At 29.9% G+C, this 26,055-nt stretch overlaps 1 protein-coding gene across 1 annotated transcript; it reads left to right on the plus strand.

Annotated features, from left to right (window-relative positions):
- Window positions 1–16,404: 16,404 nt before the first annotated feature.
- LOC111038965 lies at window positions 16,405–21,464 on the plus strand. Its single transcript, XM_022322243.1, has 8 exons — window positions 16,405–16,501; window positions 16,579–16,721; window positions 17,603–17,730; window positions 17,879–18,020; window positions 18,141–18,295; window positions 19,635–20,049; window positions 20,291–20,459; window positions 21,379–21,464. Exons 1-8 carry the CDS (start codon window positions 16,405–16,407, stop codon window positions 21,462–21,464), a joined length of 1,335 nt encoding a protein of 444 aa, XP_022177935.1.
- The last annotated feature ends 4,591 nt before the right edge of the window (window positions 21,465–26,055 follow it).

Here is a 26,055-nt window from a genome sequence, read left to right on the forward strand (position 1 = left end):
ATATAGTAATAGTATATACAATATCGATAATAATGCACATTATTGTTTTTCAAAAAATGATAGAATTAATATTTGTTTTTTTTATTTCGATGTTGTCATCTCGTGATGGATATCTCACTAGATTGTGAAAATCCTTTTTAATCACTTTTTTAAAAAAATTCCTTTAGATGGCAATGCAATTATACAAGCTGTGCAAAACTATAAAAGCCTCAGAATATCCAAATGTACCAATTTCAAATTGTTCTTGTTGGTCATCAGCTGATGTTTAATATGTACAAACGGATACAATTATACGTTTGAACTAATAGATTGTTGTTCGTTTTAGAGTTATCGATGATAATTGATTTATTACCGTCTGTTTTCGCAATAGAAGAAGCGCCCGTTACAGACGAGTCAAAATGCACTCGCAGCATCTATTATATCGTATTGTCATCTAACAGATTTGTTATGCATATAGGTACACCGCAGCCTGTTCAGAGAGATTTCACTGTACAATAATATATGTCTGCGCATTTCCAAGCGCTTACAATAAATAGTAATCGTAATATCGAGGAAGAGTAGTAATAGTGGACACGGAGAAACTCTGAAAGAGTGCAGGCAAGACGCGTGGTCGCTAACGCCGGCGTTCAAACATATATTATTATTATTTTATTTTGAACGATATCATAACACCACCTCGTCGGTGATCGATATAATAAGCGAGTATAATACTAACACAAACACACACACACGAGAATATCAGTCATGGGCACTCGTTACCTACGAGTTATATACAGCAGACCACGTTTATGTATGGTATATAATATTACACTTACGGGAGGCGTACGCCGTTATTATAATACTTCCGGACTCGTTCGCCTCGTTACGGACATTTTCCGATCGGGTTATTGAGGCGGCCGCCGCAGAGCTATCATATAGGTGCACACGATTTATCCGCGGACCTATACGCACGTGTGTTACATTATTATTATTATTTTTTCTTATATTTACTATCATTGCAGTGTATAATATTATATATATATATATACATACCTCTCATACCGGCTGACCCGTGCAGTGGTAAAATAACACCGACCGTGGTAAATCTGGTATCGGGGTGAGAGTCGTGATATAGTGTGTACATATGGGATTATATTACATACAGGGCGATTCGCCAAGTCTTTTCACAGCCATTTTATCCCTTAGTTATGAATATCTGCCTTAGATTTATGTTTTTTGGAAAACTAAATTACACTAATTAACACTGGGTTTTCATATACCCTGATTTTCCATGCCATTTAACGGATTTTCCAGTGGCGGTACACGAATTATTTTTTTCAAACCAAAACTTAAGTCATTTACTGTAGAGGGGATTTCACACTACCATTTTTTGGAGCAAAATAGACCTATTCGCTTTTCAATGTACTGATTAAATTCTTATTCCGATAAAACTGTTGAAAACAGATTTAATTTGGTCGTTGAGTCAACTTTGGATACTTCGATTCTTGTTTTTAATTTATTATACTCATAAAAAGAAATTATTTCTCTCGAGATTTAGAAATAATAATTCATCTCGTATTTTTTGAAATTTCAATGGAAAAAATTCAGTTTTAAATTTGTTTTTACAGTTCAGACTCGAAGGACTCAAAACAGATGTCGCGATAAAATCAAACGTGTTTTAAAAATTACCATAGGAGTAAGACTCAAGTCAGTTTTTCGGAACGCCACGTATAAGTTTATTTTGTTCCGAAAAATAACGGCAGAGTGAAACCCTTTCCGGGATAAAACCTCGTGGTGGACTATGCTCGGTGAATCGTCCTGTATACTTACATATTATGTACGTCGAATTTATATCGTATTAGAAACCCGAGGAGAAACCGTTCGTGGATACCGTAGTAAGTTGTATACAACACACCCACACATGTATAAATGAGCGTACGGAGTTCGACAAATTTATCGTCGAACCTTAGAACCGTTATACGGACTGGGGACCTCGATAAATCTGTATATATACATAATATATTTAGGATTCCACTAGGGTGTTTGCGGCTGCAGGACGTCAGAGTTCCCGCGGCGTATAACTTATGAACAATTATTACTTCGGCTTCAGCGGCTGGGTCGGGTCCGATTCGGAGAAGAGCCGGAGCCTACGAGCATATTTACGCTGTGCAAATTATTATATCATAATATTATTATTGTTGGTATTAAATAGCAATAATAATTAACGGTGAAGATCTTTCGAAAAGTTTTTTCCGATGCCATAGTCCTCAGATTTTGCGCGGACGTCTTCGAAACGCAGTCCCGATCGGACATAATATATTATTATACCCAACTATGCACGAGCTGCCCACCCGTACGTAAGTCTGTGAAAAATTTCTCGAGTTCGCTGGACCGTCATCTCTGACCAGCGTTCCATATACTATTGCGCTAGTTTCAGGACTTTTGATAACGTTGTAGTGTTCAGCAGCGCAGAAGGCATCGCGATGTTATAATTCTAGTTACATACTGCAATATACAATTGTTATATAATCGTTTCGCAGTATTATTTTCAACTCTGTGAGCTTACCATAATAACGCGTGTACCACGGTTAATCGTTCAAAAACGGGTTTTCGCAATCTGTCTTAAGAAGAAAGGGACACAAACGCAGCTTAAAGAAAATACCAAGATATTATACGGCATCCGCAGGTGTGACTCGGACGGGCTATAATGCGACAGTCTAAAAAAAATTGGTATAGTAAAAAAGGGAAAAATCTCAAGTAAAATAAAATCATTTTTACGTCTTAGTGCCATGACTTCGAGATAATTTATTATTGATATTAATACTTTCTTTAAACTCTTATTGACAAATGACAATGCGTTTGAAAAACATTCACTGACATTTCATCACATTTAATATAACAATCGTAATATTATGTTTCATATACAATTACATTTATTTTGATTGCTCTAGTATGAATACCAGGACATCCAACATCCAGGGAAAAAGCAGACAAGGCAACAAAACAAATAGCACAAACAAACCAGGTAAAAGTACTAATACAAACCTACACTGATATCAAAAAATAAAAAAACCATATATGTATATCACGATGTAATAAAACTTGGAAAAAATAAAATCAAGATTTTAGAAAAATAATAAGAACAACCTTAAAGTGACGTACAAATCAAAACAGAAAACAGGAAACAGTCTTAAGACTTAAATAGAATAATCCACACACGACTTACTCACGGTTTCTTAATGTCTAAAGATCACCCACTAGTCTGTACCACATTTGGAACACATTTAACAGTTAAACATACATTAACAGAATGTTTAAAATATGAAGACCTAAGAAAAAAAAATGATTTACTTGAGCACTCATTCGAAATCCTGGGACCAAATTATTCAGGAAGAAGCGAACACTAAAGTTTTAAATTTTTTGAAAGTATCAGAATTATATTATTTATCTAAGCAAAATATCCAAAAAATATTGTTAAAAAAAAAGGCGGTAAGTGGATGTCATTCTGCAGTAGGATACAGGTGGGTCACTGTAATGGATAGTATTAAATTTGAATGCAATGTTTTAAAACCATTGTATACGAAAAACGGTCTATCAGTCTATAAATTATAATACTATTTAGTAATTCAGTATATTTTATGATACTATTATGATTAAAGTATTTTATTTAATTAGTAAGCATTTAGTACTACAGTAGGTTAAATTCATTTTTGCCAAAAAAAGACATTCGAAAAGTCATTGCAGTGTATAAAATATAATAATATATTTTAAAAGTTTCAAGTACCCACGATTAATTATTTTAATTTATAAGAAAATAACATAAATCATTATTCTTGGTTATTTAATATGTAATTTTGTTCACATCTGAATATAAAAGACTAAAAAAACCCTCAGCTTCAAAAGTTTAAACATTTAACAATTTTTAACTGTAAAATTATTTATAAATTTTGAATGATACTTTTTTGGTTTTTTCCTACCTTTCTTGAAAACTATTGGGCAGTTTTTTACTTTTGGCTAGATTCACTTTTCTATCAGAAAAGATGCTGTTGAAGAGAATTGAAGCACTTTTACTGTTCCTAAAAAGCGATGACAGACACAAAAAAAATATAAAAAAAACACACACACATCATTGTAAAATCAATACATTCATCGCTCCGCTCAAAATCTAAAATGTAATTAAATAACTGTACGCTAATAACCATTGCCGTTGAAGCGTTTTGTTCAATAAAAAAATTTGTTTTTAATTTGCATTTTAACAAGGACATTTTTAGCCATTGTATGTTGTAAACAAAATTTAATAGCTTCGAGTTTTTAAAAGCTTTATGAATTCATTATGACTATTTACTATTTCGTAGGATAAAACGCTGACAGCATTATTTCATTATTCCAATATGGCCTCGTCTGAAAAGAATCCAAATTCAATCTTGAACAAAATTTGTTCCAACGTATTTATAAAACTTTCAAGGACTTATGTACAACAATGCAGTTTTTTTTATTTAATAATATAATTCACAAAGAATAATAATAATAAAGTCTTAATTGAGATTTTAAAATATAATGAGTAAAACTTCAAAAAATAAAAATATTACAACTTATTTTATGTTTACAACTACTAATCTCTAATTATGTTTATAAATAAATGATTAAAAACGGTTAATTATTCTTTTCATAATATCCTTAATATAAATTGACATTTTCTTTGTAGAATTTAAATTATGTACCTAACTATACAGTTTTGGAGCTTCAAAGTTGAATAATACCGTTGGTCGTTGGACTTTTATCATCATTTTTCTCTTAATAAAAACACAAAGAATCAAATATGTATTATTTGTTAGAAAAACCATTAAAAAAACGTATATTGTGATTATAAAAAATAACTTAAAAATAATTTAAATATTTATACTAGTGATAAGATCTAGAATTTAAATATAAACCAACTACGAACATTCAAATTGAATATCTAAAAATATCTAATTTTTATTCTAAGGGTGGATACATTTTGAGTTTGTTGAAAGTAGGAGCGATTTGAACGACATACATGTGGGTTCTGGAATAACGTTCATTTTTTTCGGTATTACATGAAAACCAATTTTTCGTTTATTTTCTTGTAGTATTTGTTTGTATTTTTGTTTTTTTATGTCGTTGGACACGAAATGCAATTCTGAGTTTCTGAACACCAACAAAAGAAGTCGTAGATAGTTCTTGAGTTTAAAATATATATAGAATATCATACATGGTCTAGTCACTGCTCTGCGCTGTACAGTAAAGTATATTCTCTATGTATTCACAAAACAGAGGCTATTATTTTTAAAAGGAAGAAGAAACGAGCATTTGAAATTAACCTTACCTGCCCTAAGCAGAATATTGGTACTAATTTGGTAGGTACCTATAGCGTTGTTCGGATAGGTAAAGCGAGATTACGATTTCCACCTGAGATCGTTTCATCGCCGGAATTATTATTACAGTACACAATATTATAATGGGCACATGATTATAATAATATCTTATCAGCTTCACTGGCATGGCAGTTCTCAACAACGTCTTGGTCGTGTGTAGGTGGAAGCCGTCCATCACCGGCTCGGCTCGTTTGACGTGCTCGCACTTCTCTGAACACGTCTGCCCGCGGGAAACGTCTCGCCGACTACACTGCCTGTTCGTAACTTTACTGCTTTACCTCGAAGCATTTGTACAGACAGCGGATATCAAAATATTATACAATGTGACACACAACGTGGTTAGTAGGTAGTTTATGGAATTATTATTTAGTTAACGAGTAACCTGGTCTCCCCACTGGTATCAGCTAAAAACTCCACTCGTACCCAGTTGATATTATTTTTAACAAATATTTAGGCAATCAGAAATAATGTCGTATGTTGACATTAGTTGTAGCCCTAAAACATAAACTATATACAATTATACACCAATGTCATTAAGTGGTCTAATGACGGGTATTGCAAATGGTGATCCAAATTAGTCCACATGATTGCCAACTATGGTAATATTAGTTAAAACTATAGAAATTTGGTCACAATATGGAAGTGGTTATAAAAAAAAATACGGGACGGACAGTTTTAGGTAGACATAACGCCAAAAATAATTTTAATTGATTTTTTATTTTACATCAACAATTTAACTAATTTTGAAAAAGTTTCATTATATTTTAATAAAACTAGTCTCGTTTGCATTTTTATTTGTTGTGAATTTAAAACAATTGGTCAAAGTATTCTTACTCTTATTGGGTTGATGTTGAGTGCTCATAATTGTCTGTGTTACAATATTTTGTTTCGTATTTTATCGATGAACTAGTTGAGTGTAATAGTTTCAGTTGAGTTAACAATAAAAATCATTATAGGAATATTTTTTAAAATTATTTTATTGAATTATAATTGCTTTAATAGTAGGTACAAGAAAGCGGTGTGTTTCGTCCATCCGTAACACTTAAGTGATGTAAATTTTTAACTCTATTGGTGCATTAGTTCATAGCATTAATAGAGATGACGCCCTCGTGAATTTTCACACTTTCGTTCCCGAGTGCAAGTAAAATATATGTTTGCCGGGGAGCCAAGCTCGGAGGTCTTACATCAAAGATATTATATAGTGAGTTAGGTTTGAGTGCTGCTCTCTAGACTTCTAGACCTGGCCAGTCGGTCTTGGTTCTCCTGTCTCTACGGCCCGACGATGCCTGCCAGCTTGGAATACTCGTAAAGGTGTGTAGGAGAGGTTGTTAGGTCTGAAGTTAGATTGCCGTCACCTTACCTTGATCGCTTGCCACACTTTTTTTGCATTTTCTTTGATGACTTTATAGTCTGGACCATCTCGTACAGCGGACGGAATGTTTCCTCTACGTTACTCAGAGCATATAATTTCTCCTCAGGGCTAGCGGGGAGACCATCGAAATTTGGTCCACACAGTAAGTCGGTTACTTCAATAATCGTTTTGGATAAAACCCTTAACAAATTCTTTACAATTGAATAGCAAAAAAAAAACTGTATTAATTAGTTTTGTTTAGGCACCGACCAAACAATACATTTTTTTTTTTTTTTTTTTTTTTTTATGTGTCTTGGTTTATATTAATTTTATGTCATTTTACTTTATTTATAAGTTTTCGATTGATCGAATTAATGATTTGTATTAATATTTAATATTTTTAATAATGTGTATATTTCTATACTTATTCATAATGATATTTTTTTTGGATTTATTTTGGTTGTTATAATAATATTATAATATAATTTCAATTATAATCATACCCGCGATTTTAGTATAACGACGTAACTTTTATATTCGTCTTGTATTCAAACAACACATTAAAATCATTATGTGATCATTAATTTGTATAATATAAATATTTTCAAATGTAAAAATAAATCTATGTAAATAATACAATATATTCAAACAAATATTTTTTTTTTATTTGGTGTATAGTTTAGAAGGCACGACGAGATTCATAAATTATTTATGTAATATATACAATTAAATTACTATTAGTTTATACATAATATGAATTATCATTTTGAGTTCATTACATTAATTATTTTAAACAAACTTCAGTCTGAACAAGATTTTGGTTTTTAAATGTAATTAATACCAATGCGTGCCATAAACAACTATGTCGATCAATAATAGTATACATTTTTTGTTTAATGTAAGTTTGCTCATATCCATATTATTCCTACATGCCTACTCATAGTCGTATAATACACGTTTAAGTATATACGAGTTTTTCAACGTTTCTACTACGTGATCAATTCGAAATGAACGTTTTTACTTGCCCCACCCCCAGTGGTCTCGACTTTAGACGAATAGATCCTTATCTGCTTGGTTTAAGTATTAAATAGACTTTCGGTACAAATACTTTGATCTTCCGAGGTCTTATTACACGCGCGTTATCGCTTTACATTTGGATGATTGCGATAAGAACAAAAATACTCGCGTCAGCGATTCTATAAACGTTAGAAACGATCGTTGCGTGCCGTACGGATTTTGCGGTTCCATCACGTAGTGCCATGCGAACGCTTTTATACAGAGCGCACAAAGTGATTGAAGAGAACGGTGGCCAAGAACTATTCGAGTATGGCGAATCACGCGGGTGCGTATCGAATGATGTGTCGTTGAGACGAAAGCCTCAAGTGGAAATTTGATGATCATAATAATTTATACTCCATAATAATATAATATAATGAGATTAAGGCAATGTTAATATCGTCTGCATTATATATGTATACACAATGTGCGCGTGACGAATGTGACCAATCTACATGGAGCTGAGCCTCTCAGCGGCGGTATATGATATCTCGTATCTCGTACCTGTCAAGGCGACTATTACGCGAAATTGCTGTTTAGGGTTAGCACTTTGCATTATTTAGAACAGTTATAGAGATAACATGCTCGACCGAGATGTGCTCTCTTCAGGTCTGTTTTTTGAATGACAATCACTGTAGACTTTTTTTTTTAATACTTCATAATACATAATATTGTGCCTATTTGAAAACATGACAAGTATTTTTTTGATTTACAAATCAAAATTGTCTAAGAATAAACAAAACAATATGATGTCTGGAACAGTGAACGATATTTCACAAGAAGTTCCGACTACAGAATACATTTTTTGGTCGAATGCGATGTATACAAAATACGAGTTTATCGATTGTAATGATAAATTATGTTCCCAAACATAATATCACTTTAAATATTATTTGCACGCCATGCTATTTTACCTAAATGTTCAACGGGGCTTGTTGTAATTTATTAGCGTATAATTTATATTTTATTGGTCCCGAAACTATATCATAGTATAGCAATTTTTAACTGTAATGTTATTTGGCGACTAGTTAAAGGTTCCAACAGCATTCAAAGAGTAAGTTGGTATGCAGGAAAAGTCATAACTCTAAATATTTAAAATAAAATAAATTTATGTTTCAAAATAATCGAACAACACAAATGTAAGTAGTTCTCATGTGAGGCTCAGCAGCTAAAAAATTAATCATACTTATGTTCCTACAGGGAACAAATACACCCATATTATATATTTATTTAAGTACATACACAACAAAAAGTTGTAGGACATTCATATGTAAATTTATACATGAATAATGAACAATTTAAAATATTCCTAAGTGTTCCAAAAATATACTCATACAGTCCTGCACTCAAATAATTACTAAATAACGATACAAATTCCACATTATTCAGATATAGGACTGACAAGTGCCAACTTACCATCATATGTTTTTGGTGTGGTTGGCATATTTTGTTTCTTTTTATGTTACCTTAAAAAACCGTCTTCAATCCAATTTTGGGTCAAACTCTGCAGTACAGTAATATTGTAGGTCAAAAGGTGTTAACGCGATTCATTGTTATTATTAACATACACATAGTAACTACATGATTGTGGTTAGTATAATACTAATAATAATAATAAAAAATTAAATTTGTTATGGCTTACTGCGAAAGTTTAAGTACTTCAAAATATGCTTTTATCTCCACGTTCAACTTGTATATTATATTAATATGTAATGGGTGTATTTTAGTTGTGTAGGAACTTACGTATAATATGGTGTATTTTTATCGTGTAGGAACGTCATGAAGCCGTTACGAACCAACTATGTTTCATATATTACCAAACCAAGGATATAATAAAATCTATTTGAGAAATGAGAATAATAATAAAAATTAAATTAACAACTTTATAGTAGAATATATTCTTTTGAAAATAAAGCGTTTTAATTTGAATAAGTGAACCTTATCTATTAATTAATTTCAACTCTAATTATTTTGGAATCTACCCAAATGATAACGCAAGAAAAAAAAAACATAAATAAATTTATTTACTTTGAGCTGGACCAGAATGCTGAATAGATAATAATAATCTCGTATAATGTAAATAATTATTAATTTTCTACATTACAGATTGGCATAGATTACAAATTATCATATTTACTATAGTACTTAAGAGTGTTTTTATGCAAAAATTATTTTATAGTAACAATATAATACAGCTTCACCTATGATGCGTATTTTACTTTTGAAAACCTATAAATAAATAATAATATCGTCATAAATAGTATTTCATCATCGAATCTAGTCAGATTATATTATAGTAGGAATATTGTAAGAATAACATTAATGGTAACCGACTGATCAAGTTTCATTGACTAGTTACGAAATCTGAATATTACATATTTTCATACAAAATTGTAATTTTATAGAACTTCAAGCTATGATATTAACGCACATAAGGACCAAAGAAAAAAAAACAGTGTGTACGCGATAGGTCTGCTCTTAAAACGTATTTCTATATAGTGATATAGATATATTGCCTATATATTGCCCCGTGTTACACGTTTTCCTTCAAATCAGTCTGGAAGGAACCAGTCACTAAATTATGCATTTAAAAATAACAAATATAAATGTGTAAGCTGTTAAATTATTTTAAATTTTAAATTTTAAATGCAATATTAATAATTTCTTTACAAATGTAATATTTTAATACTATTTATATTCCGTATAATATTATTTTATATTCATGTGTTCGTTATTGAATAAAATGCATTCAGGATTTAACAAAAATAATTTTAATAATGGATTAACTTTTTTTTAGTGTTCCACATAAACGATTTTAAAATAATTCCATTTATTTTTATATTCCGGCATAGGTAATATTATAAATACATTACGTAGGGCAGCTGTACATAATAATAATAAATAGTGATAATAATAAAATGATATTGGGTTTTATTATAATTATAAGTAAGACATTTAGATATAATACTGTTTAATTATAAATTAAAAATCTACTATTGAATATTTATTATTCTTTTCATATTATTTTTTATATCAAATGATTTTCTTAAAGTGATTTTTAAAACAACTGATCAATATTTGAAGAGCTGTGAGTCTAGAAAATGTATTGGGTGCATTTCAAATACAGTGTTTCTATTGACTTATACACGAAGACAGTTATTTGGAATTTGTCTTAACTTTGTAGTCAGACAGTAAAAAAAGTTCGAATTAAAAGGATAACAATTTCTTAACGTAAGACACTAGCAAATAGATTTTTTATTATGTAGTAGTTTCCAATAAAGACTAAGCTTTGAGTGACATCTTTCAAGAATTTAAATTTTCCCTGTTTTGAACCGTATATGTTATGCATATATATTACATGTGTATATGTGTATAGGATACGTTTTTCAGAATTTAGTATTCCTTTTTTTGAATTCTTTAACAGTATCAACGAAAAATGTCCTTTAATATGTTATTTATATATTTTTTATGAAGCAGTACTTCCTTATAAAGATTAATATTTTATAAAATTGTATTTTAAAGTAGTTATGTATCTTATCATACGTTTCCTTCGTTATCATAATATTACCATGATATTAATATATTTCTTTTTTCGATCGATAGCCAATATATTATCAATTAAAAAATAGCGGATACAATAAAACAAAATTACTGTTTTCTAGTGTTTTTTCTTAATATCTTATAATTGAGATTATTAATAAGTTAAATCTATACTTTTTATTGCTACGGACAGCTAATCATTGAATTTGATTTCAATAGATAATTTATTTTGATGATTGCAGGCTACAGTCGTTTCAATATGTCTGTAATCTTATATTAAAAATAAATCACTAAGTATGATTTACATCCAGCAAAAATGGATCCAAGTACATAATATCAACATAATGATATCCATAATCGCTACAATGACGTATACAAACACATTTTTTAAATTTTAAATTTAGTTTCATTGAGTCTTTTAATACTTATGTATGGAACATTTTTGTTTTATACTGTCCTTCATTGATTTTTATTTGTTATTTATTATTTATTAAGCAGTTGAGTAACTGTGCTAAATGTAAAATTGTTCTCTATTCATATTATTTTCCAGGTTCATAATTAATAATTTCATACAAATGGATTTTATCCCGTAGGTAACTATACTAGTAAATAATTACTATACAATATAATATAATGTAGTATATTGTGCAAAATACAGGCAAATCGAAATAATATAATGTATTTGTGGATTTGATAGGAGTTCTCTTTTAACCGACAGACTCATATCAGTGTATATTTATAATTTATATGCATTACAGACGATTTGCTTATATTAATTATGAGTACGTACTACATGTCTACATATTATAATGCATAAGGCATAAAACATTTTCAATTACAAGACTACTGATGGAAAATCATGAAATTATGTGCGCACTAGCTATTATTACGAATAAATAACATACCTTCAAAATGTCGATGAAAGTCAAGTATAAAAATACTTAAGGTATATAACATTATATATACCTGTAATATAAATGCATGTAATAGAGTGGGGCTGTTAGAACATAATATCTTACAGTAAAAACGACAAATAAAAAAAAACCACAAAATGAGTTCCAAAAGATAGGTGGGCCACCGCGGGATGGGCGTAAATTCTTGAGCAAAGATAAATCGTTTCGAGTGAAAATCGATTGTGAGCGTGGAGCTCAGATTAGCCTTAAACGGAGTAAACATTTTTCAACAGTTACCGTAAGCTAATATAATATAATATGAAATATAACGTTATATTATGGTAATATTTGTTGTTGTTTTTTTATTACTTAAATTAGGGCGGTAATTTATTTAGTATAGTTTGTAGATTTTTATGAAGTCTAACTACGGTTTTTTTTATTTAAAATCTACCAATTATTCATCATCGTTTATTATTTTGTCTATTGACAAATGATTTTAATGAATAAAAAACATTTTAAAGCATCATAAGTGTAAAACTGACTAACAACAATAAAATACATAACTTAAAAAAAAAAAAAACATTGGGGATCTATAATAATTATTATCCATTTAATGTTTTATATATTCCTACAATTGTTTTCTCTTCAGTGTTTAGACTATGCATTTTATTTATGACAGAAATGTTAATAGTACTATTATATTACATACAATGACTAAAATCATCTTTAATTATCATTTGAAACTTCGAAACAATAAAATAATACAATTATTAATTGCTCAGCGTATTATATTGTGAATATAATTTAAGTAAATACTACAATGCATACACCTAATATATACAATATATCTGTATAGTATTAAAGTCTGTTTAATATAATATCTTAAATATTAATGTTTCGTATTATCCATAATGATTCATTATTATTTATTTGATATTAAAATTGATTGATAACAATCGTTTTGTGAGGAATACCGAGAAAATATAGTAAGTTCTATTACCAAAAAGCACGACTATGATGTAGAATATTTATTTACGAATTCTAAATGTTTTTGAAATAATTTATATACTCAAACGGTTATCTCCGTCGAATATACTAAATGTTTGAGTCCGTGATTTCTTCTTCCGATAATATTATACATCATATTTAGCGTGGTTATATTTTTTACTGAACTGATTCAAAATAAATATTATTCACTGGATTTTCAATGACTTCAATGACTTCAAAGACAATATTATATTATAACGGGAACGATAAAAACATTGAATAATTGAAAAATGCAAAATAACAAGTCGACAATGCTAACAGTATTTTTTATGTTATTTTGTTGTGTGTATATTTAAACGTACGTTCGTTAACATTTTAAATTTCAATGAGTTTGGTTAAGAGCATACTAATTTCTCATAAATCAGATAAAAAATATTTTTTTAAAAATGGGAATTTGTTATGCTAACGATTATAATAGTATATAAATTTTAAAATGTGAAATGAGCACCAGACTGTAGATGCATTATCGTTGAAATTGTTCAAAACGAACTAATGTGGGAATCAAAGTGTAAACATTTTTTTTCGAATCTGAGAGTTAAAGTTTTAGTTGTTTTACGTTTTCGAAATTATATTTGTTATCTTAGTAACCACACCATAAACTCGATGTTTCGTTTTAATGTTGCAAATATTAACATAATATAATATAGTGTTTTAAGTCTTTCAAATTTCATTTTCCATTAGTATGTGTTTCCTGTCTTAAATTATAATAATATTATTTTAGCGTATATTAAGTTTTGTTTTCATGATATAATGTAAACTTGTCAAACTATCATAATAAAAAAGTAAAATTTGCCTTAATCTCATATACTTTTTACAATATCTGACATTGATTTTTATTTCTAATAATAATTTTAATGTTCGAACAATTCGTATAAATTGTTATAATATTTTAGTAAGTATATTAAATATTGTGAAAGTTATTTTAATCATCGTAATGGATTTAAAATTCAATAAAATAAATCGTGTTGTTTGAATAAAACTTATTATTCTTAATTATATGACTGAACAACGACTACACAAATCGAAACCCACCGGCTAACGCTGTCAAATATTCCTATAAATAATACATGCATGGATTAACAATCAACAATATTGGAGTGTTTAATATTACATTTATATTTAATTTATGAATGGGGCTATCGTTTTAAAATGTGGAACTCGCTTGAAGTGAATATTTTATTGTTAGTATTGTAATCGGCGGCTTGGATTATGATAATATGAAAATGTATTAAATATTGACGAGTTAATAATATATATATATATGTATAAATGTAGGTTTACGTTATTTTATCGAAATAAGAATTTTGCATATTATAACGTAGTTGTAATTATTATATTCCGACTTTCGATTGAAAGTTATAAATACATAATTTTGTGGAAAAAGATAAGTCGGGTCCGTCACGGAGGAGAAAATAATAATATTACAAGTAATGTTCTACCGTATTTCCGCGAAACATCAGCTTGTTTGCTTAGCGATATATTATTTCAAACATAATGTGTCTAATATCTGTGAAACGCAAACACCTCGGACGAAGCGGTTTATTATTGAAGATTGATCTTTTATCGCGCTGCTGTAATGTGTTCTATATTATATAATATTATATTGTAATACGGCTCGGCCTGCGACCACACCGCAATAATTGTGTACGTGGAATGTGTGCTGCAAATCGACCGGGATTGGACCCTATTCTTGAACGCATTAGTATTACCGTGGTAGCATTATTATGTGAATGTGACTATGTGAGTGGCGTCCGTTTGCTAATACCTGCGACCGTTCGCGTGCTTTCTAGAATAGTAGTGCACCTGGAACGAAACAGGCATTACCGTTTCCGTCGTCGGATCAAATACTACCTATATAATCCATTAAACTCCTAGCAGCATCCTACGACTCGTGCTATTAGACATAATGCAATGATATGGTGCTAGCTTAATAATAAATCGGTTTTGGTAAAACCAAAGCAATGACGGAAAATGTTTGGATACGAAAGTTTTTCTGGCTCGAAGGCGTAGGTAGGTAACAATTATATAGGACTATTTATTTGGATGCTCGCGTCCTTATTATACTGCCCGCTGACATATAAGCTTATACATTATGATTACCCTCAATACTCGTGATCATTGGCGCGTGTAACAAGCATTAACTGCCTATGAGTATAGGTAGAAAGGTTTAAAAACCAAAACTCAAAATCCGATAGCATAGTACACGACTTGGATAATTTTGAATATGACGTGTTTATTCGAAAAACTCAATGTTAGTGATGCGAAATATTAATTGAGAGGGTTCCGAGACGACAATAGTATATCATATCTACTACAGCTACAGCTGGGGTTTGCGAGCTTAAACTGTGTATGGAAAACGTTTGTTACTCTAAGCTGAATAAATATTCAGTTCTGTGCCAAACAAATTTAAATGGAAATCGTAATTAAAAAGATTTGTGAACGTTTTATTGAAATTTAACGTAAATCCGATAGGTACCAGCGGAGCTGTGGGTATACACAGCGTATAAGATATTATGATACATAATATTACGCACGCTTATGCGGATCGTATAATGTATTAACTATCTGGTTCAAAGCTATTTATAGTATATATTAGGAAATTAATCTCTATGAATATTCTAACGTAATTTCAAAATAACAGAAAGCATTAGCAGCGTTATGTTAATACATCCTCAGCTCGAAGAGTGAACATTTAATTTTAAACACTCTAAACGGTATACCCGCAGAGTAAAAATAAATAACAATAAACTTCTTATGTAAAATGTAAACTCTGTAATTAATTCGACCTGGAAAACAATTTATTAGAAACAACGCGATCGGAGTGGAAAGAAAGATAAAACGAAATTGCATGCCGTATCTGGTGACGGCAACACGTGTAAAAAAATTATAAAATAAACATAGATTGCCTGCAACCTCATATATTATATTTCACAGTATATGATTTTTTTTCTCTAGAGCAGGCTCCATGGAGATTAATAATAATATTATGTTAATTTATTAATTAGTAGACATTAAAGTAAATTTTATTCGTTTTTAAATTCCAAATTGATTTTTTTATTGTCTTCAAACAAAATTGTTTTAAACAGTTTCTCTAAATTTTTTTTAAATTAAAACAAAATTTAACACAGTTTTCAATATTAACATGGAAAAAAAATTCGATTATGCCAGTTTATTGAAGTCTGCTCGCAATTTAAAACATACAATCGACGAGTTGGTTTGTAAAAATCACAACGAAATAGGTATAAATATGAAATAATACAAATAAATGTCAATATTGTTTAATGTTTTTACTTTTTTGTAAAATGGTGTTTGCTAGATGTTATGGACATAGAATGTATGAGGAAATTAATCGAAAACATACTTAAAAAATATGAATTGGATGCCAAACACAATAACGGTCAACAAATTATATCAAATTGCGATAACGTTAGTGAAATAAACCACAATGTCCAAAGTAAAGTACGACACAAAATCAATTGATTATTATTTATTATTACTTCGTATAGTAAAAGCTATGAAAATACAACATTCATACCAATTATTAGAATAAAAAAATATATTATTTAGTATAATATAAAAGACACTACAATTTGAAGATAGGTAAAAGATTATGCAGAGTGATTCACCAAGCTCTTCACACCATTTTTCCTCCATAATGCAGTTATTCAAAATCTTGTTTTTGGAAATTTTAAGTTAACTTAAAAATCATATTTTCATATTAAATTGTGTGTTTGTGGAAGATTATATGAATTTAATATTACGAGTATCATGGTATTATTATAGAGGATGATTTCCAAGCATGTTGAGCCCCATTTTTTCTTTGATTATGAATATATTTAAATACTGACCTTCGGAAATTTTAAATATAGTTCAAGACTATTATACAGAGTGTTCCTCGAGAATTAACCCATTACGAAATCTCCTAGAATAATAATTATAACATAAATCTGTTTTTTTATTAGACTCAGAATAAAGAGACAAGGACTACATATATTTTTATTTTTTAATTAAATAAACATTTATTTTATTGGTAAAAAAGTAAAAAAGTTAATTTTTAATTTTTATTTTTGAAACGATTGAAAATATTTATCTTGAAGAGCTTATTATTGTGAAAATGTTGACGTTTCAACATTTTATTTTTATTAATTTCATGATTTTTAATCGTTTTTTCATAAGTAAGGAAAAAACTGGTTTTAGTCCTGGCGGCAAGTCGCTCTTTATGGCTAATGGGTATATTTTCACTGGGAACCCTGTATATTAACTAGTATAATAGGATATTTAGTTGATATCAACAAAATATTATTCATTATTACCTTGAATAACTGTGAAAAATAAAATAGACGAAAGGAATTATTGACGTATCTTCGAGTTGTTGTACTGAAACGATTACAATGAAATGTAATGAAAAGAAAAAAATGGAAGATAATGAAGATGAGTGTCGTAATATAACAAATGAAGACAATGGAAAGTGAATATTTTTTTGGCGACAAATCGTTTATTTTAAGATAACTTAATAATTTTGAATTTAAAATGGTTTTTATTTTCAATAAATAAAAACGAAAAATATAAATTGTAAAATTATAACAATGTATAATCATTGTTATATTATTTTATAGTAAACGACAAAACGATTTCCACGAAAAATGTGAATCACAATTGAAATTTTACGAAGAATACGTCAAGGAATTAGAGTGCCGATTAAAGGGATTTATCGAGTATATGATAGAAGGACAGCGATCGGATCAGAAACACATAACGGTAGGATAGAACATTTTCGGAACGTATAATACAATGTAGTATATTATTTTTTTCCACGTATAAAACATATAAATAGCTAATATCTCGTTTTCTACTTGGCTTGTGATAATGCGTGCGTAGAGGGAAATTTACCTCAAATCGACGATAGAAAAAATGAAAAGGACCGAGTGCTATTACAAGGGCATAGTACAAAGGCTGTCTGAGAAATTGGATTACGCGAGGAAAAAATCGGAAGAACGTCAAAAGTGGATCGACGGATTAGTGTCTAAAGCCGAGTTAGTAGTTTTCCCGTATTATGATATACCTCTACTTATTAATAAATGAGACTTTATTTTTTTGGAATAAAAACAATTACATTATAGACTTAATTAAAAATACATTTACGATGTACAGATGACTACCTAGTGAACTGCTATTCGTTATGACAATGTGAATATTATTTGGCAGCTATTCTTCAGTTCTTTAAATTCTTATTTAATACAAATTACATTATAAAATGTTTTGACTCTTACGAACAAAAAGTAAAATAAATTTCAATGAAACTATGAATTATAGAAAAAAAAAAAATTGATTAAACTAGGTATTAGGTAAAATAATTTTAAAACGACAAATTACAAATAATAGATATAATTAGTTTATACAATACATAATATATAAAATATATATTTGTCGTTCCACATAGAATATGATAGCTAAACTTAGAAAATAAATTTATAAAAAATGAATTAAGAAATTATTCTTACGTCAAATAAAACTGACTGTAACTAATTATTAATTCACAAATCCACAACAAACATCTTCATAACCCATTAAACGTGTTGAAACTGAATTAGTCTGCTTGCTTTACTCTTCCCGGTCTATATTTTATCTAATATATCTAGACTCTAGAGCATAATAAACTGGGTGGTCCATTTAGCGTAAGACACTTATAATTTCAAAAACTTTTAACATTTGGGAAAATATAATTTTAGATTATTTTAAGACATCAGAAAATAAAATTTTTCTATGGAATAAATATATCTTAACTGTATATTTATTTAAATTTTTTTTACGAATACATACTATTTAATTCCTTATTCCAAGCAATGTAATTTGATGCATGAACAATGTTGGACGTATAGTGTATGAATTATAAGTATTTGAAGTTTAGATGAGCCGAGTGGAGTAGTACAAGGATACACCACTAAATGTTAGTTCACTAGGTACAAGTTTTCAACTCTAGTCATCAATACTTTAAATACTCGTGCTCATTAGGTCATAGGTAACTCATAATCAATAAACTTCTTGTCCGAAATTTGAAATTTCGTACACAGGAAATACTTTGAAATTTGAATAATAGTCTGCTTCGAAGTATGAGATCAAAAATATATATGTTGACATTCAGTAGAGTAATTTACTCAAAAAACGGTGGAAATATTATTTTATTAAAAATCTTGTTTCGTAACAACTTGTGATAATCATATAGAATAAATGTTTTCGTATGCTTAAATATTTCTGAAATAACGAGGGTCTTACGTTAAATAGATCACCCAGTATATTATAATAATATTGTCGTTTATAATTTCATAACTGTTTTTTTTTTTTTACGTTTTACCACACATTTCCGGCGTAAAGACAACTGAGGTGTGCTGTCGAAAAAAACGCGATGAATTCGGCGGAACTGGCAAAAACTTTATCGTCGTTCGCGGTCGATCTGTCAGTGTCCAACCTGCTGCAGCATCCGGAAGAGGCGGTGGCGGCGGTGGTGGCATGCGACGACCGAAACAGGGTGGCAAATCCGTCCGGATCTTCTGAGATTGTAGATAATGGCGCTTCCGGCTGCAGTCGGTCTATGGGGGATGTGGAGGCCTCAGTGCAGGCAGTCGTCGACGAAACTTTACTACGACCGATGTTACACAGCACCCCGATACGGGACCTCCCGTGCCGCCGCGACTGCCGGTGCAGTTTTTCAGCGGACGAAGACACTGACGACGAAGACACTGACGACGAAGAGGATGACGATGGCGACGGCGAAGAGGACGACCATCCGGTGAACGATTTTGTAAAATATTGTTTATTATATTTTACGACCCCTTCCCCCTTTATTCCTTGATCCTTCCCCGTCATCGTCTCTTGTCGCATATTATATTATTATAGTTTCAAAGTCGTTTTGTCGACAAGACAAAATATATGCGTGGGAGATGAAAAAATACAATAAACGCTAATTATAATAATAATAATAATAATAATAATAATAATAATAATAATAATAATAAAGATAACTTTTCAAGTCGGATTGCTTCAAAACGGCCGCCGCCACCGTCAAATGCCGACGACCTAAAAACGACGAACCGAGTCGCCGATGTTCGAAACTTTTCCGGAGGTCGCAGAAGAGCACCGACGTGAACAACAGCGGGACGGAAACGGCGGCGCGCTGTGTTGGTGGATCGAAGCTCACCAGTGAGTGTAATAAATATTATCATGTTATACTATCACGTCGATCGATCGCGTGCTATATATTATACACGTGTACCTACTCGGCATTAATAATTTACGATAATTTCGTGAAAGTCGTCGTGGGCAAATCTATCGAACCGCAAACGGTTATACGAGTAGAACAGTTTTAACTAAATATATTTTTTACACAGGCGTTGGTCGAGTAATAAAAACATCTACCAGGTTATAGATAAGTAAATATTATGATCAATCACTTAAAAAAGAAAGTTCTTTTTTTTTAGTCTTGATTGTATTCTTTGCAATTATTTTTATTCTATTGTATTTGCATAGTTAAACATAGTCTTATAACAATGCGACTGTAGATAATATTGATTATTAGTGTTTCGATTTCATTTATAATGCTGAAAATTATATATTTCGATTGCTTATAGGTACATAAAATATGAAAAACACAAGACTTGGGTAAAATACTTTGAAAAAGTATTTGAAATAAATGTTCGAATACTTCATAAAAATAATAATAATAATAATGCATTTAAAATACCTATAAAATTAAAATACTTTTTAGTTTTATGTTTTAAATATTGAACCAATGTATATTTCTTCGATAAAAAAAGTCAAGTAGATCTATACTATCGTCTATTAAGTTACAAAACGGACCTCCTTAAAAATTAATTGGCGACCCCTATAGTATTACAAATCTAATCTGTAAAGACATGAAATTCTATATTCTTGTAAAATTATCCTCTTGTCTTATGATAATTGCTATTATGTGCTTAAAAAGTCATAGTAACAAATATATTGTATTAAAATTAACAATGTTTACTGGTTTCCTTACAATTTTCATAACATTTTTGATGCAGTTTATTATAAGTCTATACAACATAATAATATTTAATATTATGTGATACATATTGAATAGAAAGAAGTATGGAGACAGAAAAAATATGTCCGGTGACCTGTATCTGCTGCTGCAACCGACTGAACTCCACGGAACAGCAATCATAAGTGCCTGAAAATTTCAAATAAAACCAAGCGGGTGAATAAAAATATATCCTTAAAAAGGATGACTCGTATATATAGTATACCATTTTACTATAAAACTGCTGCAGCTGTAAAATACAGATTTTCGTGTACATTTACATCGGCGCGCACGTCATAATATTATTATTATTATTATATATTGGAACACTCAGGAAGACATAATAATATTATTGTATACGATGCACATGTAACATAATTTATTGTATATTTTTTTATTTATTTATACGTACACACGCATGCCTTGGCAACATATTACTGTGAAAGGCGTCGGTCTGATACTTATATCTGTGCACATCGATGAGTTGAGAGTCGAATATAATATTTACACTGTTGGCATTTATGCGGTTCTATAATCTGGCGTTTGATACTCGTTTTCCTCTCTGTTTCCATGTACCACGTCTTTTTCACGTTATTTATTCTCCTTCCCACTCCTTACTTCGGTCGGTCTGCGAAACGCGCATGCCACCGATGCACACGATATAATATAATAATTTCATTTACGTGACTAAAAGATGCCAAGAGAAAACATATAAATATAATGTTAACACATTACCAGGTTTAATTTTATTATTGTGTTCAAAAATAATATTAAAACATTTATCGTTAAATATTGTACTGTGGTCATCACCTACCGGCTGCCACCCGCACTAATGTTCGGCTTATATCGACATGGCAGTTAGTTTGTGTACATAAAATAATAGCATTATACTAGTGTAAGCAGACATAAACAGACATGAGGTATAAGTATCCCACAAAACTTAATGAACAATACCAATGGTCCAATACTATCTTATTCACAAGTTCACAACTATTGGAGGTACACAGAAACGCAGGTAAATATCGCATTAGTTTATGGAACTTATGATATGGATTGAAAATGGAAATACTTCAAAAACGATATAAAGGTAATAAAACGATTCATGTACGTCTGACCGAACACGAGTTTAAAGTGGAAAAAAATAATATGTAGTGAACAGACTCAGATTTAGTCACACGAACAGATCTAACGTTAACACCTGAAGAGGATGACGAAACATATATTATATTGTCTTACAAGCAACAAAAATATCACAGTTAAGTATATACCCGTCCATTGTCTAAATTTCTTGATACTAGTTGAAAGGTCGTTTTGCTGGCACCCACACTAAAGATCCTTCGCAGAACATTAAGAGCGCAACAGATATATTTAAATTTGAGCACAGAACATTATGCACTGAAGACCTTAGTTTGACTCCGACATTTGTAGTTAGGAGTGCCAGGGAATTGCATCTCGAAAAAGAATTATTATTGACATTAATTTAATTCAGATTTATTGAAATTTTGCAGATATCGGATTGAAAAAATGTTCTTATAAACTGTTCCCATAACCGCATATACCTATGATACTGGTAACTAAGAGGAAACTCTTCAACCACAGTTGTATACCGACATGCATATGAAGTATGTATAAATATGTCCTTTGATACATTTATATACTATCATTTATCAACGAAAAATGTTCGTAGTAACTCCTTTGAGACCTTTTAAAGAAATCTTTCTGATTTATTTGTCTATGTTTAAAATAACGTATTTCTATGACTTTGTGACTATTTATTTTTTTTAGACAAAATCAATTGGGCGTTAGGTCTATAATTGTCATTGTCAGAATGGTGGTGTTTGGAGAGTGATTCAAGAAATGTTAAGTGACACTTTTGAAATACATGCACTTCAGGAAGTGTAATTAATACAATTTTAATATAAAATTATATCTCTCATAAAAGTTTAATTTATTACTACGAAAACTACAGAATAATAGTTATTAATTCTAAGAAGTGGATGTCAAATCCGTCCAAAGCAGGAACTGACGACGCCCGTATTTCTCTATGTATAAAATTATTTCACATTCACAGTACGAATCTATATTTTATATCAAATCATGCGTTGTAAGTGAAAAATTGAAGTCATATTCCAAGCAATTATTGCAATATGCAACATCAATATTCTAAATTAATTAGAATATTTAAAAAAATGCGTTATTATTATTTTTTAAGAAGGCACCATACAATTACAGCGAAACAAAATTGAATTTATTATGTTTTTTAATCTGGCAAAATATTATGGTGGAGAATATTGTCTTATTGTATTACCTTGTACCTTTTCACTCGGAATCTATAACTTTTTAAATTATACATAGTAATGACAAGAACAAAATTCAACACAACATGTTATAAACTACACGTCGTGTAAATGTACAACATTTTGTATAAAATGATTGGATTTATTTTAGTCAAATGTTATGGAGAAAAGTAAAAACTAATATATTTTATAGCTATAGAGGAAAATATATAAATCTTACACGAACAACAGAAATAACATCAAAAATTCCGTAATATAAATTTCCTTAAGAATTTGTACCTATAACTGCTATTATATTCTTGTTATACTGTATTCAATTGTTTGAAATGAAAGAATATGAATTTTTTTTTAAATATAAGATATTATGATTTATGTAATTTTATAAAATGTAGTTAAGTTAACCAAACAACTTTTCGATTTTTTCTCTAGAAGTTTTCTAGAGTTATGGCCATTTATAGTTATAGGCTTATAGCTTTTTAGAAAGATGTGTTTTTCGATGTTAAATAAAAAGGAAAAGCATTCCTTCATGTTATTTACATGTATAATTGTATCACATAAAAATCAGCAGTTAACAATAAGTAATTTACCCATAATGCAGTCTGTTGGTGAGTGATGACTGTGTCGAATTTCACACTAAAATTGTTTAATAACAATAATACAATAATACACGAACAAGCTTTGTCTCTCAATATAGAAGTTACAGTTATGTTGTTAGCGTAAGTGAAAATGTGTAGGGGATTGAATAGCTGTATTTCAACATGAATGGTATTTACAATTTACTTACCGCTATTATTTTTATTGTTTTTTTTTTTTTGAACATCAAACTCATTGCTAGGTATTGAGTCGAAACGTATAATAATAGTGATAATATGTTATTTTGGGTTTAAAATTATAAAATATGCTTCGAAGAAATAAATAATAAAAACATTATAACCATTAAGAAATTCATTTTTAGAAACAATCAAAGATTTTGTTGTACAACGAATCGTTAATACCCTATAAACATTTCAACTAGACTAACATTGCATGAAATCAATTGATCGAAAATAATATTATTTTAGTTTAAAATCGAATAAACTAGGTGTACAACTACACTATGCGATATTATGCCGCAGAAAATTGTAACAAGCAATATTTCCCGTAAGGTTCAAAATATTATAATAGTGATATGCAGCCATGCAGGTGGGTATGTCATCAAAATAACTATTGTGTTGTAATAATCTAGTATTAAATTATCTACCTACCCATACTTTATCGTGGAGCCGCTCCAGCCGCCTCATTGATTTTTAAATAATCTGAAACGCGCAGCAGAGCGTATAGTAACCGCATGGGTAACATAAAGTATACGATTTAAAATCTCCGGTATAGCCGGTGCACGTAAATTGGAAACGTTCAAGTGCACAATTCGTGTAATGCTCTTTTGACATTCAGTCGGAATATTATTATGTACGTGCGTGAGTATAATATACGTACCTACTACCTATCCATATAACAGTATTATACCCATTATTGTACACAGGTATATAATGTAGGTACAATAAATTATGCTATTACAATAAAAATAAGTCGAAATCCCGTCGATACCTTTATTTTTCTCGGGCAAGGAGAAGTCCTCTTGACGATTCATTTACCTCTACGTGTTATATTATTATAGTTAGGTATATTATATATATATATTATATCTTATACATTAATATTTAATTCATAATACACGTGCGTATATAAATTGCGCACAGTACAACGAGTATTAAATATTTGATGAGTCGACTTTTCCCCCTGCACTTTCGGTCGCTGAAATCTACTTCTACTGTGCACATCGAAATGAAAGTAAGTTCATCGCGCATTGCATTTCTGCGATATCATTCGTATTATTATTTTATTACCTATAACGAAACAACAGTATGTTATATGTTTTGAACACGTCATATTTTCAAAACATTATTCGTTGGTATTAAAATAAAATATCGTGTTTTAACTAAACCGATATTGTGAGAGTGCTTGGTGACTATCGTTTCACAAGTTTGGTTGGAATATAAAAAAAAAAAATATATATAATTTCGTGGTCACATTATAATGCACACTTTCAAATATAATACACTTTTATGTCGTCTATAATGACGTAATATCATCCCGTAAAATACATTAAGCTCATTCAGCAGATGTTATTTTATTATTATGGCATGGTAATAATATTATGTCCTTATCTTTAAAACGTTCTGCATCTGAAACTTATAACTAAGACGTTGCACAGTCTGCGTGATATACTTTTAAAGACAGACTATAGTCTTCGAGGTGTAAGGTTCAACTCAGAGTTTCTAATAAAAGATGTCCACTGCGATTTTTCAATTGTCATTATTTTTATTTTACAATATTATTGGTTTGTTTATAGTAATTTTACAATTCAAATATTTACACCACAATCGTAACCTTAAAGGTAACG

Source organism: Myzus persicae, unplaced genomic scaffold (genome assembly GCF_001856785.1).
Source record: "Myzus persicae strain clone G006 unplaced genomic scaffold, MPER_G0061.0, whole genome shotgun sequence".
NCBI classification, from domain to species: Eukaryota; Metazoa; Arthropoda; class Insecta; order Hemiptera; family Aphididae; genus Myzus; species Myzus persicae.

Coding starts and splice junctions, on each gene's coding strand:
- LOC111038965 (XM_022322243.1), top strand. CDS start 16,405: ATGGAAAAAAAATTCGATTATGCCAGTTTATTGAAGTCTGCTCGCAAT. Junction 17,731..17,878: donor ACAAATGAAGACAATGGAAA/GTGAATATTTTT, acceptor ATTATTTTATAG/TAAACGACAAAACGATTTCC. Junction 18,296..19,634: donor GGATTAGTGTCTAAAGCCGA/GTTAGTAGTTTT, acceptor TCCGGCGTAAAG/ACAACTGAGGTGTGCTGTCG.